General features: G+C 38.4%; 1 protein-coding gene and 1 long non-coding RNA gene across 2 annotated transcripts in view; one reads left to right on the top strand and one right to left on the bottom strand.

Moving 5' to 3' along the window:
- LOC127355122 (zeta-sarcoglycan) overlaps positions 1-23,303 on the top strand; it is a 337,940-nt gene that overhangs the window by 227,344 nt on the left and 87,293 nt on the right. The window contains exon 3 of the mRNA XM_051385619.1: positions 4,808-4,909. Within this exon, the coding sequence (XP_051241579.1) occupies positions 4,808-4,909 (102 nt within the window). The remainder of the gene's footprint in view (positions 1-4,807; positions 4,910-23,303) is intronic.
- The window catches only part of LOC127355131 (uncharacterized), a 468,532-nt gene that overhangs the window by 388,769 nt on the left and 56,460 nt on the right, over positions 1-23,303 (bottom strand). The gene's annotated exons all lie outside the window — the stretch shown is intronic.

The following is a 23,303-nucleotide window of genomic DNA, read 5'->3' as shown; positions in this document are numbered from 1 at the left end:
GCCACGCGTCTTTCACTGGCACAAAGCATTTCCTTTTTTGTGTTATTAGAGGTTAGTGTGACAGTCCAATAATACGGCGCTCCTCTCCTGGAAAAATCTCTGCTGTAGAGTGTTGATGAAGCAGTCAATAAGGATATCCGATCCATCCTCTAATCCTGCTGTTAGATGTGTCGCACTTTGCAGCTGCCTCTGGAGCCTGTGGCGCTCTTTCCTGGGGCCACGGAGCACTGGAGTGGTGTCTTTGAGAAGACGAGTCACGAGTCAGGTGTACTGGATTACAGACAGGGATCCCAAAGACAGAGAGTGTAGATCACCACGCACACACACAGGCACAGAGAGACAGACAGGAGACCGTGATACGAGCAGCAACGAGAAACGTGGAAGGTTTTGCATTGCGTATGTTCAAGTTACCTGCTGCAGCTTTAAGTGCTGTAAAGGAAACTACAATTCCGCTGCGGACATCAATGGGTTAACTGGTCAACCAATAACACAGACATAATAATGAGATGAGCAAATAGTCTAAAGATCCATATGCACAAAAGAAACCTGTGAATAGACAGAATTATAAAAATGTATTTGTCAAACTGTTATAATACGTATAAATATGTATATATAAATATATAAATATCAACATCAGCAGAAAGGAAAAAACTATTTTCTTGTACTTAATTTTGGAATGTTATTTATCTTCCTGTTTTCTCATGTTGGACTTACATGCTTTTTTTAAGATGACTTGTTTTTTGACTCCTCTCCATCTTCTATAGACTGAGTTACTTTCAATATCTGCTTTACTACTTTTATATTATATATGTTCACCTCCACTATGCAACTAATGAGCTTGAGCTTGAAATTTCTTCTGTTTCTACAGTATGTCATTTATTCCTAAAGTTTTGTATTTCCCCTGCTGTATTTCTTGTCCTCCTCTCCTGCTCTCCTCATTGTCTTATTCTCCCAATTCTTTCCCTCACTGACCCCCCCACCTCTTGAGTACATTTCTAATTTGAAAGGCTTTGTTGGTTTGTTGCACCAAACAATTAATGATAATTCGCTGCAGCACTCCGAACAGAATTCCTATCTTCATGGACAGTTTCATCAATATTTGTGAACATGAAAAGAAAGCTGGGAACCAGGGAAGCAAAACTAATTTGTTGTCATCGAGCGACACATTCTGTGCAAGAGTTATTGCAATTGAAGGCTGAATTGGTTCAATCCGCAATGTTTGTTTGAGCCTTACCTCCCACAAGAACTTTATTTCACACTCATAACTTTTTGAGCCTGAAAATGTTTGCCCTGAGGAAAGTTATTTCAGAATAACCAAGGAACACACCTGCGATCTTTGTTTTTATTAAGACTTTATCAATAATAAAGGGAAATAACACTGGCACTAAACAAGTGTGGTAATAACCAATTTTCGATAATTACAGTTATATTAAAATATTTTCTGTGGACTCTCCTTACAATTCCCCAACCTGTATTCCAGCACACCTTTTTCTAGAATTCATTGGCCATAAAGCTTTCTTACCTACTGACATGGTTTATCCTTAAATGTTAACCATCCAATTCAATTCTGTTGGTTTCAGCTCTCTTATCAGCTCAGCTGATGATACCGGTAAGGCAATGATATCAGCATCTATGAAAGTTTCAACTACTGAATTTGCTTAATCAATAGACATGTGTCTCCATGAAACCTACCACAATACCTAGAAACCTCACCAAACTCTTGACACAAGACATGATCAGAACAGCTGTAGTGCTGCTATACTCCTTCCACTGTCACTCTCCTAAGCACCGATTTGACATGGTACAGTAGCTGCCTCTTTGCTCTGTAAAAGCCCCTACTATCCTAATACCCTGCATGGCTGTTTGAAAGGAATTTAATCTTACCATGTAAGTCTGATCCAACAATCTTTCAAGCATTCACTCGTGTGGAATCTGTAAAATGCAGCACGACTGATCACAAACCGGCACAAAGCCATTTTTATCACAGAGAGCCGGTCAGCTGATCAGAAATGGTGCTGCGATGTTAAGCACACAACCTGAATGTGTGATTTATACATCTTTATTTATAGGGCTCATAGCCTTATGCTGCTGTTTTTACTTTGTTTTTATGAAACTGTAGAAAGCAATGTAGTCCCTATTGAAGCAGTGGTGCTTGAATTTGTGTATGTTCTTTTTTTACCATTTGATGATCCAACGAGGCTGAAAGAAACTCCTTTGTTTTGTTTAATTGTAGTGTTGATGAAGTAAATAGAGGTTATTTGTTATTAGTTCAGAGTTATTGCAAAGTAAAACTAAAGGTCTAAAAGAACAAAGATAAATTCACTTTAATTTGTTGCAGCTCTATCTCATTGTAATGTAAGTAGGATTTTTAGCTTAAAATGTGTAATTTGTGAGCTTAGTGCATTGACCTTTGTATGAAGAGGATCCCCATAGAGAGCCAAAGTCTTCCCCCTTTCCCTAGTTGTTCCACTCGCTTCCATAACTCCATGGGTTTTCTCAGTAGGGGTGTCTTCATCAGTCTTTCTGACAAGCTGAAATGTGTTCCTGGGGTTTTCTGTCTGCATTGTAAGCTAAATTGTTATCTAAAATTTCAGCACCTTGTTGTTTTGACAAAAATAAAACAACTATAGTGTTGGCATTTTAAAACTGCAGCTCCCATGAGGTGTTGGCAGTTTGCCAATGGCTAAGGCTTCTTGGATATGTTGTTGCTTAACGCTAACAAAGTGAGCACAACATGTACATCAAACTGTAACTTACAGTTTCCCCCTCCTGTTCCCCTACCTTCCTTTCTCTGTTTTGGGGTGTGATGGTTATTGTATGATGCTTTGATGTTGAATATATGTATTAATAATCACATGCTCACATTAAAAATACATTCCTAGTAGACTGTAAAAAATGTTCTCTGTAAAACATGATCTGAATGTAGATGAAGCAGACCTGTGTGAATACATGATATTCCCATCTCGCATCAATATTACACTGCTCATCAATGACTAATTTTAATAAGTACTACTGGGTATCTGGAGATCCTTAAAAGCTCTGCACATGTCATAAATTGTCTAAACCTAAGACCTTCAATAGTGTAAATGTCTTAAATACAGACATTAATGTTGATATTAAGACAAATTTGCAAGGCAAACAAGACAAATGCCATATTTTCTTTTTTGTAAGATGTGGATAGGACTGACATAAGTAAAATTGTCCACAAATGATTTTCTCTGAAGTTAAGCCACTTTTGCAGGGTAAATACTCAGATGGTTATATGTTTAACAACTTTGCGTCTTAATTTTGGTTCTGTAAATTGGCTTCAATTCCTCATATCACTGATAATTTTTAGTCTTAAAGGTCTAGTGTGTAACATTTAGGAGGATCTATTGGCATAAATGTAATGTAGGTATTTTTTCATTAGTGTATACTCACCTAATAAATAAGAATTGTTGTGTTTTTATTACTTTAGGATGAGCGTTTTTTATCTACAGAGGGAGCTGATCCTAAACTCTTCTATACAGTAGCCCAGAATGGACAAATCAAACACCGGCTCCAGATAGGGTCTTTAGCTTTTACTGTCCTTTTTTTTTGTATACTCATCTCTTCTCTTGTTTAAGACAATTCACCTCCTGCACCCCATCCTTCTCTCCCTAGTGAATGTAGTCCGTCTGTTGCCATGTCGGTTTGCCAGTTCATCTTTGTTCTTAGAGTTGTGTTCCAGCATTACTTTTAGTTTTAGCTTTCTTGGTTATTTTGATCTTTGATAGTTTCCTGACTTAGCCTTTTGCCTTTTCCCCTATGGGATTAGTTTTGTTTGTTTTTAAGATCCTACTATCTCTGAGTTGTGCTATTGAGTACTCCAGTCATTACATGTTGGTTGCAATCTGCAGTTTCATTGCTAGATGCCACTAAATCTTACTCACTGGCCCTTTAAAGTCACGTGAAATGATGTTTGGCTGTGGTGAGAAACAGAGTCATGAAGAACCTCTACCTACACTTTGTCAGATCTTTATGAGGGACAAATTACCCCGACAACACAGTTTTTTTCCCATCTGACATTTAAACATTTAACACATGGTGTAAGCTTACAGTCAAGTGAGGTTTTATATGATGGATGGGGTTAGCTAGTTGTCCCAAATAATATTTTGGAATAAATATGGATACATATAAATATATACAATATACATTATAGTTAGTATATATAAATAGAGACAATTGGACATTTAACTCCGAGACACGGGATTAGAAGTTGGAAAATGTGAGGCCTTCTGAAACCAGAAGATATTTGAACCAATCATAGCTATTTTTTTTAACTGATTCCCAGTCTGTTTAACTGCCAGATGCACTTGTATGAACTGACTAACTTGGCAATTGACTCTTATCACTGTTCTCTTTCTTGTTTACTATATATAATATGATAGGACTATTTAAAGAAACAGTGTGTAGGATTTTGTGGCACCTAGCGGAGAGATTGCAGAACAAAAACCCCTTTATCCAACCAAGTGTGAAGTTTAAATTATGGTGGCTGGAACACTGAAAAAAAATGCGAAAGGGCCAGTGTTTGTTTTTTTTAAATCTGGGCTACTGTAGAAACATGATGGTTTAACACTAATGAAAACATACCTATGAATATTATGTTCCATTTCTGCCAATAGATCCTCCTAAATGTGTGTGATATGTGTATGAGCAAAGCATCACTGGATTCTCTGATTCTATGGAAACTATATGTGCCCAGAATTTTGATTGTTTCACTCAACTTGTCATTGACATAACCACCACATTTTTCTCTATCTCTCTCTGTATGTATCTGTTTTTTTAGGATGGCATGGGGAATCTGCGGGTGACCAAAGAAGGTGTCAGATTGGAGGGAGTGTCCGAATTCCTATTGCCTTTATACGTCAAAGAGATCGAGTCTCGTAGGGTAAGACCACGTCTGTGTGAGTGTGTGTGTAAGCAGAGTGTTTGTGCCTTTATTGCTCAAAAAGAAAGTCTGCTGCATTATAGAATTAAAACCTATGCATTGTTTCACTATTCACTTTGATTCTGACGTTAATGTAGTCATGTGTGCATGTGTATGTATATGCCCTTATGTTCCAACCCCTATAATGAGCAGAAATCAGATGCTGCTCCCAGCAGTCGGGTCTATTTGTCATGTGACATATTATAGGGCTGCATATGACCAGCACTCTTCCATATCTCCATTCATCACACACAGAATCATCATCGATCCCGTCAGCTGAGGCAACATGGACACTATGTCACTCTATATAGGACAATCCTTGTAACGCTGTGTGTATGTGAGCTCGACCGTGTGTGTGTGTGTGTGCGCCTGAATAGTAAGCAGGGGGGTTGACTTTAATAGTGTCATGCTGTCACCAACACATTGTAAGTGTGTATGTGTGTGTTTATGTGAAGGGAGGGGAAGCAAGAGATTAATAGTGTGAAGGAGCAGGAGAGAAAGATATAGGACATTTGATAGACAGGAAATGTATGAAATATTTAATACTCCATACAGCTGTCATGTTATTTGTCATTACTGTGAAGCTAAAAAATGTGTGATAAATCTGTATCATACTAAAACCCTGCATTGCTTTTAGTGGTTGCAGTCCCTTATTAATGCTAATACTTCTTCTTATGAGGCCCTCTGTCTGTTGGGATAGGTTACTTCAAACTACTTTAGCATTGGTTTCCTCTTCCACTTTCTGTTTTGTCAAGCATGTAGATGAACCTGAAACCCCATTAACACTGATGTGTATGCTTTGTACAGCAGATACTATTAGTGAGAAACATTACCCCCAGTGTAGTCAGTTAGTTATGACATAGTTTGGTAAATTGTTTTAATATACTGTCAGAAACACTGCATTTTATTTCACTACATGATCATATATGTTGTAATATGTGGTACATGGCTACAGTCAGAGAACTACAGAAACCTGAAGAAAACTAGAATAGTGTCAAGAGAAAGAAAAAGAGGAATTACAGCAGGAGGAATGGGGAGCTTGAGTGAAGAATGTACTAACATCTACATAAGACACGGTACAAAATGTAGGAGGGATATAAAACACCAATAGGATGGTGAATAAAAACAAAAGAGGTGAAAGAAAGGATACAAGTGAGCTAACACATAGAAGGGAATTGAGGATCAGAGTAGGGATTATAAAGAGTGAAGAATGACATGAAGAGATGGAATAAAGTGAGACGAGATATGTTGTGGAATGGGTGAAGGAGAGGATGAGTGTGGAGAAAAAAGTAATTAGGGAAGAGAAGAGAGGCAAGAGGAAGGGAAGAGGGTTTTAAGAGGAGATGAAAGGAGTATCAACAAATGCTTGTGTTGACACGTTTATGAGTGGGATAGTTAAGTAGAAACTGCTTCTAAGATCTCGAAATGTTACTTACATTAGATATTTATTCTTAACTGGGCAGTGAAGGGTAATGGACAATGCTGTATTTGCATTGACATTGTTGCAAATGTATGACATGATAACCCTAAGAGCTATCAAGACCACTCGTGTAGAAGAGAAATACGATGGATGCTTTTCAAGTGCAGCATGAATCACGTTTTCAGTACTTCAGCTGTTGATGTGAGTCACATTCCTAGAACCAGCCTCACAAATCAGAAGTGAATAATTGTAAGGAAAAGCAAATGTTGTCTGTATGATTGAGGCTCCCAAACATGTCTAACACTGCCAAACATTGTAGATATAGATGCATACAGCAAGCTTTACAGATCAGCTCACTGTGCACTTGAATGTAATATTGTGATGATACAATTGCATTGCCAACCTAAAAGTCAAGTCAAGTCGATTTTATTCATACATCCCAAAATCACAAATCAATTTTCTCAAATCAAATCTGCTCTATTCTCAACCAATAAAACTGAAATAAATTAATTTAAAATTAAGGAGTACTTCTTTAAATGCACTTACAATTACTTACAGTGATTGAAAAGTGATAAATCATTTATTTTGTTTCTAATCAGTGTAACATTTTCTAGACTTGACTCAAGAGTCATGTCAATGAAGTCAGAGAAATTGGAGTCAATCTTCTTGTTCCCATGTTACTTTCCATCACCTGAAAGCTGACATTAATGGTATTCTCATGAAGAAAGCATCACTTACTATGCAGGTTATTTCCCATGGGACATAAATGCAGAATCACATTCACATCAACATGATTAAACATGAGTCAAGTGCATCCCCGAGTATTGCTTCCAAGATGGCAGTGAATAAAATGCCACTGCCTGACTTTGAATTTTGGAATTATTTAACTGAGAATGTGACACCGATCATAGGCTTGTATGCCAGGTCTGATCGCCACAGACTGTCTTGAAAACTATTGTTTTTACTTCGGGTGAATCTTCTCTACCGTGCTCAACTGAAAAGTGGACAGAATCAAATCGATGCTTAAATCAACTTTAAGACGATGTAAATGTCAATAAAATTGATAAAGCCTACTAAAGGCAAGACAGAAGTGAGCATAAATGTTAGATCAAAACATGCTGTCTTTTAAATATGTGGATAGAAACCCATCTATAGGTCTAAATTCTAATGAGAGTAACACTTGACCACACAACCGTTTTAGTTACTTTATATATACTGTAACTCTACTGACATGTGGGGCACAGGACAAATAATCTCCACTTCTATGTGTTTAGGGCGTAACTCTCTGTCACCCATAAAAGTGAAAGATTAGAGCCAATACAAGAAAAATAATGAAATGGGAGAGTGATACAAAAAAGCTACACTATATATTTATTTTACACAGTGTGGTTTTGTTTTCTTTGAACCGTTACACTGTATGATATAAGCTTGTTTGTTTGTGCCTCTGTCTGTCTCTGTATACTGTGTGTATTGTGTGATAATCAACCATAGTGTTTATAAGCCTGTGTGATAATCTGTGTGTGAGGGTTGCATGCACCAGTGAGTATCTATTGATATTTTTGTTTTCAAAGCTTTAATTTTTACTTTCTTTTGAGCAGATATTGATGTTTTGTGTCACTGAGAAAGCCAATGTACGTTTGTGTGTGTGCAAATTTGTGTGTATGAGGTATAGCTTAAATTCTTACATGAAAGCAAAGAGCAAGTCGCCCTCACATTTTCTAAACAGCAGGCATGCTCTTATTTTGATATTGAAAGTCACTGCACTTTTACTGTGAAGTGTGGTTGCATTGGGGGAACATGTTGAATCAGAAATATCCATTAAACTCCCTGAGGACACAACGGTCTCCTGCTTGCTTTGTGAAGAGACATACTGTGGAGAGCTGGGGATACAAAAGACAGAGCCATAGAGCGACAGTGACAGTTTAGCACTGAGTTCCTTGCTGCAGAGGAGCCGACTAGCAATTCAAAATTACATTCAAATAAGAATATTTATCTTTTTATTTTTTTGGGTGTAAATCATGTTTTTACACGTTACATATGCTTTAGTTTTGATGTATCTGACATCTCAGAATACATATACCACATCCAACACTGCGACAAATACATTCATATTCATTTAAAATGTTGAGAATAACAAAAAAAGCATTTTCTATTGGGTTCAGGTCTGGAGACTGGCTAGGCCTCTCCAGGACCTTGAGATGCTTCTTACGGAGCCACTCCTTAGTTGCCCTGGCTCTGTGTTTCGGGTCGTTGTCATGCTGGAAGACCCAGCCACGACCCATCTTCAATGCTCTTACTGAGGGAATGAGGTTGTTGGCCAAGATCTTGCGATACATGGCCCCATCCATCCTCCCCTCAATACGGTGCATTCGTCCTGTCCCCTTTGCAGAAAAGCATCCCCAAAGAATGATGTTTCCACCTCCATGCTTCACGGTTGGGATGGTGTTCTTGGGGTTGTACTCATTCTTCTTCTTCCTCCAAACACAGCGAGTGGAGTTTAGACCAAAAAGCTCTATTTTTGTCTCATGAGACTCCCATTCCTCCTCTGGATCATCCAGATGGTCATTGGCAAACTTCAGACGGGCCTGGACATGCGCTGGCTTGAGCAGGGGGACCTTGCATGCGCTGCAGGATTTTAATCCATGACAGCATAGTGTGTTACTAACAGTGTTGGGCAAGTTAATTTTAAAAAGTAATTAGTTACAGTTACTAGTTACTTCTTCCAAAAAGTAACTAAATTAGTTACTCAGTTACAAATTATAAAAGTAACTAGTTACTTCAGAAAGTAACTTTTGCATTACTTTTAAGTAAATTTTTAAATGCTCAAATGTGACCCCACCTCCACCCCTCTTTAACGGAACTCAAATACATGTGTTTGTTCAATTATTTATGATAAATCTGAATATTATAATGAGATGGACACTTCATAGAATACATTAACACAAACAATGTACACAAATCTAAACTATTTTAATGTTGCTGTGGGACAAAGTGAGACTAGCCTCCAATCAAATGCCATGTATGTAGATATTATGTTTATATAGTGGATTGATACAAATAACACAATAGATGTTTTGGAACTTTCTTATATTTATTGCCTCTCAACAGGCCACAATTGGGCAAAATTAAATTATGCTTGTTAAGCACTATACCAGAAATAAATAACACATATATACACTCTTTGTAGTGCAAATAAAAAAAAAAAAAACTTCAGAAAATCGGTAGATATACTGTACTTCAAGTGTTTTCTTCCTCGAAAAAGTAGAACAGTGTAACAATATGAGGTGCTTTCAATCTAACTGAAAAGTACAATGTATAGCAAAACTAAGGAATCCAAATATAAACAGGTAATACATAAGAAATAAAAAAATACATCTCCATAAAAATAAATCTCTTTCTCTGGCCATTGACAATCTATCTAAATCAAAATTAAATTATGCTCTTAAAGCAATGTACCAAAAATGTATTCAAAAAATATATACACTCTTTTTAGTGCAAATGTAATAAGATGCAACACAACTCGCCATACCTGTCTCTCGTTGACTGACTCGCTTGTGTTGTTCGTTGTGTGTCGACTATGCATGCTTTCCAACACCTGCCTAACTCTACCTCTGATTGGCTTACCATGAAATTTTACTCAACCTCAGCCAATTGTCAGCATTTATGCGCTTGTCTCCTGCACTGCCCACTAACCAAGGAATAACAGTAAATATAAGTCTTTGCCTCTCGGCTCAAAGATCTAGTTGGTCTGATAAAAAAAAACAGCTTCAATTATAGTAACGCACCGCATTTTTGGCAGTAACGGTAACAGCGTTATTAAGATGGGAAGAGTAATCAATTCGATTACTCGTTACTGAAAAGAGTAATGCCGTTAGTAACGCCGTTATTTTTAACACCGTTATTCCCATCACTGGTTACTAATGGATTTCTTTGAGACTGTGGTCCCAGCTCTCTTCAAGTCATTGACCAGGTCCTGCCGTGTAGTTCTGGGCTGATCCCTCACCTTCCTCATGATCACTGATGCCCCACGAGGTGAGATCTTCCATGGAGCCCCAGACCGAGGGAGATTGACCGTCATCTTGAACTTCTTCCATTTTCTAATAATTGCACCAACAGTTGTTGCCTTCTCATCAAGCTGTTGCCTATTGTCCTGTAGCCCATCCCAGCCTTGTGCAGGTCTACAATTTTGTCCCTGATGTCCTAACACAGCTTTCTGGTCTTGGCCATTGTGGAGAGGTTGGAGTCTGTTTGATTGAGTGTGTGGACAGGTGTCTTTTATACAGGGAATGAGTTCAAACAGGTACAGTTAATACAGGTAATGAGTGGAGAACAGGAAGGCTTCTTATAGAAAAACTAACAGGTCTGTGAGAGCCGGAATTCTTACTGGCGGGTAGGTGATCAAATACTTACGTCATGCATTAAAATGCAAATTAATTATTTAAAAATCATGTGATTTTCTGGATTTCTGTTTTAGATTCCGTCTCTCACAGTTGAAGTGTACCTATGATAAAAATTACAGACCTCTACATGCTTTGTAAGAGGGAAAACCTGCAAAATCGGCCGTGTATCAAATACTTCTTCTCCCCACTGTATCTAGTATACAAACATTTAGACGATATATCACAGGAGAAATTTAAAACAAGTATACAAAAACAACTTGCTGAGTTGGCTCCAGGAGCTTTTGGCAAACTGTCCTGGCCTGTGGTGGATATAGGCTAGCTAGTTGCATGGACACACACACCAAGAACCCATTAAAATAATACCTACCATATCATTAGTCAAGACAAAAAAAAAAGACAAACTAAAGCGGATACCTTGGGTCTAGGTAACTGGAGGAGATAAGAGTACTTCAGCACAGATAGTGATGGTTAAGTGGAAAATAGAGATGTTGACAGAGAATTGGAAGAGGAAAAGAAGCCTACAAATGCAAGAAGAAATGAGAAAGAGAACAAGACTGACTGAATGAAGGAAAGGTAGACATTATGTTGATGCACATTAGAGGAATCAGTACAGACATGCATAACATTTTGCACCTGACTTATTAGTCAAAGTGTCTCCAAACAGGAAGGGGAAAGAGGAGAAGGAGTAAGATGAGAAGAAGGCAGATTTTAATGCTTGACGCAGTAAAGAGGAGACTGAGCTTTGTTTTTCAGAAATGTATACCTACGTGTTTCAATAAATAGGCTGAGACAAGTGATGTAAACTACAATATAAAGTCTGCTCTCAGTGGTTCCTAAAGTTTTTCTGTTGGCCCCCTTTTTTGAAATTGAATATTGCTACTGGCTGACAAGTCAGACACTAAACTGAAGGTTTGATAATCACCAGCTCAAAACATGTTTTAAACATTAGTCTGCATTGAGCTACATCGTATTTTATTTTTGTTTTTTGCACTTGTAAGAATCAAAAGTCAGACTTGAAGAAGAGATTTAAGCTCCTTTAAATGTATAGCTTGAGAAAATACATTTTAGAAATAAACAGGGAAATGGAGGAGAAGATGAAGATGACATCGCTCCCACGCAGCTGTATTATGCCTTATTCAAAAACATCACATACACACATGCACATTTTGCATAATCGGGGCCATTCCCCAGCAGGGCATTGTGGGAAAGGTAAATGGAACATTGTGACTCCCAGAGAGCGCTAAATACAGAACACTGCATATAAACCACACACTAACAACAACAACAACACTCTGAGAAATTAGATTGGCTGGCTAAGAGGGAGAGAAAAAGACAGGGTGCAGGAGAGAAGAAGGGAATGGAAATAAAAAAAAGAAAGGAAGGAGGTCAGAAGGATGTCAAAGGGACCAGACCTAGAAATGTGGGAGAGAATATAAGACAAAGATAGAGAAAAGAGAAACAAAGGCAAATAAGAGGGATGAGAGACAGAGACGGAGATAAACTAGCTGTTGGAATAAAGACATGGAGAGAAATGGCATTTGTTGGTTCTTAGAGTCAGTATTGTGTGTCACATTTTTTACACGGTGGCCTTAATTTCCATATCTCCTGGAAGGGTCAAATGGTTTAATTGTAGTGTTGTTTTGTTTTGTTTTGTTTTACCTGCCTTGCAGGTAAATAGATGTTACCATGTATTTTGAGTGTGAGGTCAAATACATCAACATTGCCAGTAGTTTTGGCAGAATAAACCTTGCCGCAAACATGTTTGGATTTGTTTTTGAAGAAAGTTCTGATAATGTGCTCAGAGATTTTTTTTTTTTAATCATTTTAGATGATGTGTGTGCTTGTGGGTTATTATGTTGTGTATATAAAAAGGAAAGTCCTATTTTAATAAAATCTGGCAAAACTGGCACCACCCAGGTGCTCAAGTAAGGTACTGAACATTTCCCTGCTTACCTCTTCTGTGCCTAATACATACAAGCCAAAAAAGGGAATCAATACAATATATGAATTTGATCATTTTCAACAAGAACTGCGCACTACTAGTGTCACTATCAGTCGGGACTGATTCAGATGAACAAACTCAGATCAGTCATCAGGCAGAACATCAGCAAAAGATAAGAAGACAGGTTTCAGGTATGCATCAAGCAAACATATAACAGGTAGCAGGCTGGAAAAGCTTGAGCAGTTGGCAGCAATTCAGCATGGATGATCTGGCAAGGAAATACTGCAAGGCATCAGGCAGGAACTGGAAGGCACTGGAGAGCACGGAAAAGTACTCAACAGGAATTTGAAAGCACCAGGGAAGCTTTGAGAGACACAGAACCTGGAGCAATGACTGTGTGGCCACAGAATAAAGCTGGTAAGCAGCCAAAATCTCTGCCAGCCCTGGGAGTAACATCACAAACCAGCGCTTGGAAGATACCATACACAGCACAATGTATGCGTTCTGACAATACGTGTAGAGCCACATGGCACAGGACAGATCAGGCTCATTCGGGGTACACATTGTGGACAGATCATAGTGTAACAAATGTACCGGAGATCAACAAAAAGGTGTGTATGCAGATGTAACAGGCTTGGCAAAAAGGTCTATACTGATTGAGCTTACAGGCTGGTTGATCAATAGGCAGGCAAGCCTGAATCAGATAAACAAAAGAGGTTTTGGGCAGGTAAAAGGTGGTAGCAAGTAAACAGGAATGACCGAGTCCTTCAAATTAAATGACAAAATACATTGGAGCTCATTCACCAACCATTCTTTTGAAGAAATGTCTTTATTAAAACACATTAACCTCTGCAGTTTTCACAAAGATTCTGACATTCACCAATGCTTTTCTTTCTTTCTTCGGATTTTGAGTGCTGACACGTTTGAGCAAAATAATTGTTTATTGCATTTTCTTAAATTCTGCAGTTGTATTTTATAGAATTAAAGTTACAATATTATTTTTTATCATTTATAATAGTTTTTAAATGATTATATTAATTATTTTACAAAGCATGATGGTTTTTTAAAATAAATAAATCAATTATGTTAATTGGGAACCATGCCATATATTAATAAGTGATCGATCCTGCTATTTATAGGCCCAAAGTAGGCCTTTTTCTGCACCTTAGGCCGACTCGCACAATGTCCCATTTACTGCTGCTGCGAGATGTTGCAGATCGTGCCCTAAGGAGGGAGCTCATCTTACAGGACCATGTGAATCTATTTGCAGAGAGTGACGAGTACCTCTTGAGACGCTTTAGGCTACCAAGAGCTGTACTCATGGAGCTTTGAAATAGTTTGAACCCAGCACTGCAGAGCCATACCAACTAACCCTGTGCCACCAGACAAGTAGGTACTGTCCACCTGGGGCTTTCTAGCCACTGGGACAGTAGCTTGGAGACAGGCTGGGCATATCACAGGCATCCATCAGCCGCACTCTCTCGTGAGTTGTGGAAGGAATACATCAACTGGCCACACATTACATAAAATACCCCTGTACAGTTGGTCTACCCAACCCCATCGGTGGAATAGACTGGTCACACATGTGCACATCTGTTCCCATATCTCAACCACAGTCAGTACTACTCCATATATGTACAACTGATGTGCTACTGCCAGAACGACCTTCTGAATGTGCTGTCCCACTTCCCAGGAAGTGAACACGACTCATTCATTTTACAGTACTGTGAATATGCAGCTTGAACAAGGAGCTACATGGGTGATTGGTACACATCTTTGAGTAATTCTAAATTCCAGCAACAGTAGGCTTCTATTCCTATAATGACTTGTTTCATTAGGAGATTAAGACTATGCCCTGGCCCCTGGTAAATGGCATTCACCAACCCTCAGACTCACCAGGACATGTCCTGCATGTACAGCATGTATGTAATTCCTCCACCATTGAGCACATCAGTGGCATCTTAAAAGGATGCTGGGTGTATTTGGACACATTTGGTGATTATAAACAAATGAAGAATTATATTTTATTCTTACAAAAAATACTAGAGAGCATATAAACTACCTCAGCCAAATTCTCATACATGCATAATCTTTGGACATCTTTTCATTGGTTTAGGTTTGTAGGATAATCATGGCTCATGACATTTATATCTGTTTTATCATCTGACCATGCTACAATTAAGGTTTGGATAGGTTAAGGCACAAAAACAACTTGGTTCTTTAGACCCATGGTTTGGGTTAAAATTACTACATTAAGATTGTCACGGTTGGAGTAATAAACATTAATAAGGTTAAAGGTATAGATCATCGTCATACTGTTAGAAAATCAATATTGACTGATGGTTGGAAACAGTGCAGTGGCCCTTTTTTTGTGGACTCACCTTACTTCCTCCATTGCTCCCATCATTACTATGACCACTAAAGGGCTTTGTCACTTATATGTATATATATGATGCTTCCCTAAACGACTGGTGGTGTCGTTCTTGTTTGGAGGACAGTCCCCTTTGGCAGTAAGGACATATAGACTATCTGGAAAATATGATGGGAGAATAATCAAATGAGCTGTGCAGACAAGTGGCTGATGACAGTGTCAGGTGATTCAAAGAGGAGGGTAATTCACTGCCACCTAGTGGTCAGGTGTGGTGTGACTAAGTTGGGAAATTTACAGAGCTATGTATGGTTGCTGTGCATGGTTTTAAGCATGTTTTTTAATTATTATTATTTAATTATTTATTTTTTTCATTTTCTTACAGTCTGTGTACATGGGGGATTTACATAGTATATGAACAGCATGTAATAGTATGCATTTACCTGGAAAATGATTCCATTATAAACTAGAGGCTGTGGGGTTATCTTCAGAGCAGCAGGTTTAGGGTATTTCAAGGTGTGTTGGTGTATTTTAAAAAGGCACACTGTGGATGCAGTGTCCCCTTTGTGTCTTGCCCTCTCTGCTCTATTCCTACAAAGGCCTGGCTTTAGTGACACACACATGTGCGCGTACACACACACACACACACACACACACACACACACACACACACACACACACAAACACTGACTCTTGCCACTAGGCCCTATAATTGTCCCCATAGGGACCCCATGACGACCTATAACCACAACAGGAGGCACAAAGAAAACTTCATTTATTCTGCTCTCTTGCTGTCCCTCTGTATCTTTTTGATCTGACTTTTCTTCTTATGTGGCTCTTTTCCCTGTTATTAGGCCTTTTCTTCCTCTACCCTGTGTCTATGACATTTCTCTCTCTCTTTATCACTTTCTTTTTGTGTCGTCTTTCTTTCCCACCCCTGTAGTGACACTGGCTCCCCGGAGACAGGCCTAGTTATGTGCAGTTGGCTGCCTGGATAAGGGCTTCACATCGTGGGGAGACAAAACAATATCTGGCACACACACGCAGTGGTGATAATGTATATGTATGCATGTAAAAGGAAGAAGGTAAGGTATGAAAGAAGGCATGAAGCCCCATAAATGGATTATTCAAACTGCAAAAGAGTGAGATTGAAAAAAAAATAAACTATGAAACATAATGAAAAAGTTAAAAGCAACAATAATTTAAGATCTCCTCTCATCCAGAGCTTGTTCTGCAACTTCAAGGAAGACTGAAAAATATGGGGGGTGGGTGAAAGTGGGAGGATGCCATAACTTTATTTTTGCTGTTTGTCAGTTTTAGATTTATTACTCCCTCTCTCTGCCTCATACTTTCTCTGTGCTTCTCCTCTGGGGACCTGAGCTAGCTGAAACTTCTCCAACTCTGGAGCTGTAATTGAATAGCAGAGATTTCTAATGGAACATTAGGCTGTTCTCCTCTTGGCAGGCCCTATTGATTTTGACTTTGCAGCATTGTAAACAATCTGGGGTAAATGTAACTGAACGGATGCAGACCTTGGTATAGGCTATAATTCCAGACCTATTGCCATGGAACTGTTGCGCTGTGGCAAGTCTAACTGTTACAGTGTGGTTTGGTTTGACTTTAATAGCATGTTACTGAGGATGGCTTGCGCTTGCAACTTTCTCTAAAGAATAATAGCAGGTAATTTTTATTTGTTTGACTTTCTATTCTTGCCTTTTGTTTGTGAGAAAAGGATGCCACAGAGTCCAACTGTCAAGCACACTTGATTTTAATTGCGTGTCACCTGGGGAGCATGAAGCTGGCAGGTTTCTTCTCAGAGTAATAGCTTTTTTATGTTATTTTCTTTTGTTTGTGGTCACCTCTAGGATAGAGAGTGGCATGTTTTTATGTCCACGGCACTCTTCATCTTTTTGAAGGCGATGCCTTTTTATGTAAAAAAAAAAAATATCACAAGCAGTCATTCGGACACACTCAACAGGAACTCCAACCGATAAAAATGTATGATTCAAATTACATGTCATCCTCTGCTGGTGTGATACGCCACATGAAGAGTCTCTACTGGTGAGGAACTTGGATGCAATTTAGGTGACATCATATACAAAAATAGATATTCTCTGTACTATTGAGATGACAGTTGCTATGTATAAAGAGAAATGTTGCTTGACGCATTTGGTGGCACTTGTCCAGGTTGTTAATGCCAATAAAGTCGGTTCAAAACAAGGATTGTGCACTCACAGTAATAGATACCATGCCTTAACTTTTTGGAGGATTTTTCTTTTACCCTGTTCGTAAACATCCATTCATGTAGCCTGTGCTACAGCTACTTGTACCGTATTACTATTGGTCTTTCCACCACTACAAACAGCTTTACTGTACTGCAAGGCAGAGAGGAATATTACGTTTTATCAGAAAGTCACCTCTCATTTCTTTTAACCATCTGAAATTCTTCAAGACAAAGTGACCTCTTGCTTTCTTTCCCTATATTTCATTATTTCCCTCTCCTATTGCTTAAAAGTGTAACTCACCAGCCGGTCATAAAAGAACACTCAACGTGTGGCATCTCCAAAGATCAACAAATGTAAAGTATATTTGATTTAAACAGCATGTCACCCTTAGCGAGCGGCGCTTGCTACATGAGAATTTCTCCAGCCTTCGGCCTGGGGAAAAAGGAATGACTTAGACACGCTGTCAGTGATAATAAGTGTCGACGTCATCAGATGAGAGCTCCACCAAGCAGACACATGCAGAGTGCTCATCAGATGTCTTAGCCTTTTTCATGTCCCCCACAACATTAAAAAGATATCAAATAAGAAGCCAATGCTGCCACTGAAATTAAATTGATGATGATAGAAAAATGAAGAAAAAAGTTTGACTGGGAGAGGTTTGTAGGTTAGTGGGGCCAGGGGCAGTGAAGATAATTTGATCATTTTTCTGGAAGCAAGAATGCAGCCCTAATTCTTTTTACTCAAGGCTGAGTTTAGAATGTAGTGTGTAGTTGAGCGTGTGTGTGCGACTGTCTGCATATTTGTCTACCTGCATGGGCAAATGTCCAAAATTCCTGTGTGTGAGTGTCCAGCATGTATGTGTGTGCCAGACATGGTCATGACCCATGTAAAAATAGTCTCCATTAACATTTAACAGCATTTTTCAGAATGTCAGGAGAATCAAAGTCACATTGGCCCTGAAGGGGACAAAGGAAACGAGACAAAATGAATAAGAATATTAATCCCTTGCTCCAAAAGATCATTCCATCCTTCCCTCCAGCTTCTGTCTCAGAGGTCACATCATCCAAAAGCCACAACAAATCCCCTCATCACAAAACTTGACTAGAGAAAAAGGGCACATCATGCCGTACCATGTTAAATCTAAGAATTTTGATAATACTGTCATTAAAATGGCCCATCAAAATATTCTTGTCACTTCCTTGACAGGCCACATATGGAACCTTTGAGAGTTTTTAGGCACCAAACTTGAAGTATAATCACTAGTGCTGGATGTATCGTAGATGTTTGTACAATGGAACAGGAGGGAATATGTTAAACTTTATACCACGGAAGCTGTCAGGATTAATTTAATGTAAAAGAAAATACATGATTCATTACTTAACACTTGTATAGTGACTTTCTCTTTCTTTTCCTTATGATTTATATTCAGATTAAATTATTTAATAAACTAACAGGAAAAAAAAATTTAATCATTTATATTTAAGACCTTTTCTCCTCACACCGCCCCATGGGGATGCCCATGAGATGATATGCCTCCTGTTATAAACTAAATTTTAAAAAGCAATACCTGCTCTTGAACGCCTTCCCTTCCTCGTAACTAATCCTGGCTCTAGGCAGCATATCCCTCCACATCCATAAATGCCGCATTGCTGGCATAAAGACAGTAGTAACCATTGAGCACAAGGCCATCAGCTGTGTGCCAGCTCTCCATTTAGCATTTGATTTAGTGAACTACACACACTCAGGGTCATTGATAGTTGGCTAGATTTCTTCTTAAGTGCAGTTTTATTTTAGACTTTATAACCTAAACTCAAAAGTTGCTTTATACTTTTAGCTCTATATAGCAATGTGTTTGTTCTATCCTTCTGTAACAACCATGCTATAATCTGACAGCCACAATTTAAAGCAAAAAGGATTGTGATGCTTCGCTGTAAAGCATATAAAGCTGAGTTTTCTCTTTATATTCAAGTTTGAATACCCCCAATCCTGGTTTCTGTGCAGTAATTGGCATAATGATCAGGCGTGCAGATAGCTTTGTACAGACAAATTTATCTTTTAGCTCACAGCTAGTTTCAATGATAGCATCAGTGGGAAAATGAGGGCCTATATTAGGTAAAGGGACAGTCGAGACAGAGATGTTTCATTCCACAGCCAGAGCTGCACATTTACTGAAGAGTGTTAAAGCATTTGTTCAGTGTAATCACCATGTCAAATTAACTGTGTAGAATGTATGGTCCAACATGAGAGGGATCTTTGTTAAATATACTGGCTAGCATTATCTCCCCACTGCCCTGTCTGTTTCAGTATTCTCAGGAGTATTTTACAGTACAATCTTTATTTGTAGTTATCTAATATATCTTTTCTATTCTATTATAATATGTTTAGGTTGGTCCATTCTGTTCTCTGTTATTGGAATCTGACCAATATTATATACACCAATCAGCCATAACATTATGAGCACTGACAGAATGTGAATAACACTGATTATCTGGTTATCATGGCACCTGTCAGCGGGTGGGATATGGCAGCAAGTGAACATTTTGTCCTCAAAGTTGATGTGATTTGAACGTTTTGACAAGGGCCAAATTTTGCATGTGGGGAGCGAAGGCTGGCCGTGTGGTCCGATCCAACAGACGAGCTACTGTAGCTCAAATTGCTGAAAAAGTTAATGCTGGTTCTGATAGAAAGGTGTCAGAACACACCAGGGTGCTGAGGTGGTCTTAATGTTATGGCTGGTCAGTGAATATATTCTAAGGTAAAGTACTATAAGGTACAGTATGTTTAGTAGAACAAAGACTACACATGACTTTTATAAATAAACATTTTTAATAAACACATATAGTCTAGTGAGTGGACAAGGGGTTTACAGTACCTCGCAAAACATTCTAGTACTGCTCTTTAAGAGTTGATGATAGATAACATATATTGCTATATTGCTGAGGGGCTCACTTTACTCTTTATGACATTTAAAGTGACCGTGAGTGTAACCTTTTTTGAATATAATACAATAAAGTAGGTTGTTCAAGAGCAAATTATCATGTTATGCTTAGATTAGGTTGATTGGATTACATGTGCATATTTTTGTATTACCTAAAAGTCCATACTGTCCATACTGTTCAGTAATTGGGATTAAAACCTTGTTTACATCTTTTTTGTCTCAATATTTTGACTTTTTTTCTCGTAAATGTTTAGCTTCATTCATTCAATATTCCAACCTTTTTCTTAAAATATTTCAACTATATTCTCTTTTTTCCCCTGACAGTGTATTCTGACATGCTTTTGACAAGATAAACACCTTGTGCACTATTCCTTCACACAGTGTATTCTGTCTCTTTTTTAAACATATTTCGTACACATTCTTACACAGATATTGTTTAAACAATATTTACATATTTATTTAAAATGCATATAAGAAATATGCATTTTCACTTGCTCATGGTGTAAACTCACTCTCACATAGACCCAAAAATATACCGAACTTACATTGACAGTGCATTTATTCACACTCACAGTACACACCTTGTCCATGCCAGTATTATGTATTCACAGGTTGTTTCCAGGGGAACGGTCACAATCCACTGTGTGAAATTAATTAAAGGTGGACATTTGAATTAATTAACTGGACGGGAGTGTGGCATTACACTGCTCTGGCCTTATGACATTAAACACACACTCACGCTCATACACACGCACGCGCATAGATGCACATGCTTGCACTGAGGAGACATACACAGATTAGATTTAATTACCAGTGTGTAGATCATCGGTACAATGTGGTTCAGCCTTAATTACATAGTGTACTGTCTCTCTCTATGTGTGCGTATGAGAAGTTCATGACAAAAAAGAGATAGCAAGTGGATCAGTTGCATTTCAGTAACATGAACGTGAGTGCAAAGTAAGCAGGTTTCATTTTCTGCTGCTCCGGTGTAAAATCCACATATTACGTCTTATGCTAACTCAGCTGGAAAGGCGAACCTTAACAATTGCAATACTTGTCTCTACTGAAACTCACAAATTTCCCTAAAGGAATATTCTACTGAGCACCTGTGTTTTGAGTGTAAAATGTTCCCCCCCTCTAGGCTTAAAAGGTGCCACTAAAAAGTTAGTAGTTTGGTTGAGACAGCTGGGATTCCGAAGTTACGATACATAGCAACTGTGAACCAGCTTCACGGCAAGAAATGTATTCAAATGTGCATGGAAACCTTTTACCTCTTTCATGTACTACTCCTAGCAGGTAGATTGGATCCAGCTGAAATTTGGTCAGAGAACCCTTAAGATGTTGATGGTGTTATGTTATATAGTAATCTTGTGACTGTTGGTTGAACACTGTTGCCATGGCAACAAGGCAAATATTGATAATAACACTGTTACAATTTATCGATGTTTTGGGGGGCTTAACATCCTCCCAAATTCATGAAACATTTTGCCTCATAGTGTGAAAAGCACCTGTTGGATAAGCGTGTGTATTACTGTACATACTTTGACATAATAATTTCAGGTTGTATTTTAACCTAAACCATGATCTTTTCCTAAACCTAAAGTAGTTTTGTTGCCTAAACCTAACAAACCTTAATTAAACCTTAAATTCACAGCAAGCTTTATTGTTAAAGTCAAGTACGTTATGTTTGTTATTGTTAATTTGACCACACTAGAGTATACTGGCTCAACTCTCCTGTCATCTTAAATACTGCCTCAGGATTCATTCATTTATAATCTGCATTATAAATGCAGCAGAACTCCTGTGGTAAATTGAAGGGACAACACATTATGGTTGAGTGTTTCAGATCTGGTGAATAATTTGAGGAAAGTATTGTGACATCAGCAGAGATTAAGTAGCACACCGATTTGTTGATTATGTAGCACACTGTGCCACTCTGGCTTTCTATTCAATCTGCCAAAACAGTGAAATGGCTGTGTCGGGAGTGTTGGTTTGTAGCCATTATTCTGTACAAACAGTTGGCAGATGAGGCATTGTGTGTGCAGCTCACGTAATTTGTTGTCTATGGGACTGCTGGAGTGGAAGTCAAACCCTATCTAATCATATCGGCCACAGAAGCTTTAGGTGTATAGTCTTGGTGAATTCAAACATTACTTCTTTCTGCTTTTATCATAACAAATCTACATAAATCAACAGCGCTCCAGAGACACATCCAAAAAGGAGAAAAATAAAACGAGTTGAACAGTGGATAGGAAAAAGATGGGCCAGCCAGGCCTACATGTCTGTTTTTGAGCAAGGCTCATCCAATCCCCAGAGTGGCTACAGTCTTCTTCTCTCTCTCTCTCTCTCTCTCTCTCTCTCTCTCTCTCTCTCTCTCCAACCGCACTGCTTTGCATGAGCATGAATTTCTTAACATGTTTTGCCAGAATTCAAGAAGTTGCTTCTCTTTATTAAAACAGGGAGAAAGTTAGTGAATAGGTTTACCTCTGTTACTAATTATTAGTTCTAAACACTCTTTGTTTTATTCTTCACTTCCTTTCATGTTTTTTAGGCCTTTCAAGCATGATTAAGGAGTGTGTCTTATTTTGATAGCAGATTAGGTGGTTTGGGTTGTGTTGAATTAAGTTAGGTACTTGGATTTATATTCAAGTTAAGTGGGTAAGTTAATTTTAGCTTTTTATTAATAATGGATGGCTCTTAATAGAGCATACAATTTGGCAGACTGGAGACTTACAGTTGTTGTTGTCAAGGTAGGGCACCCATGGAGGTACTGTATGAGGAAAATGCCTCCGGCACTTGGGCAGCCTCCCCTTCCTTCCTTCCTTCCTAAAGCACAAAGACCTGCAGCACTGACATGTTTTCCTCTTTGATGTCTCATGATGTTTTTACTGGTAAAATCATGAAGGATTAAGGTTTCCTTGACATACAGTAGAGGTCCACTGTCTCTTGGGGCAGCAGAATTACATAACAATAGATCTGCCACTGAGAGAATCCCAGTGCTGTACTCAGATGTCAGCCTGGCACAGCTGAGGTGATAACTGAAGATCCTTTTCTTCCTTAAG

Source organism: Dicentrarchus labrax, unplaced genomic scaffold (assembly GCF_905237075.1).
Source record: "Dicentrarchus labrax unplaced genomic scaffold, dlabrax2021, whole genome shotgun sequence".
NCBI classification, from domain to species: domain Eukaryota; kingdom Metazoa; phylum Chordata; class Actinopteri; family Moronidae; genus Dicentrarchus; species Dicentrarchus labrax.
Note: the sequence above shows the minus strand (reverse complement) of the source record. Positions and strands in the feature narration are given on the sequence as shown.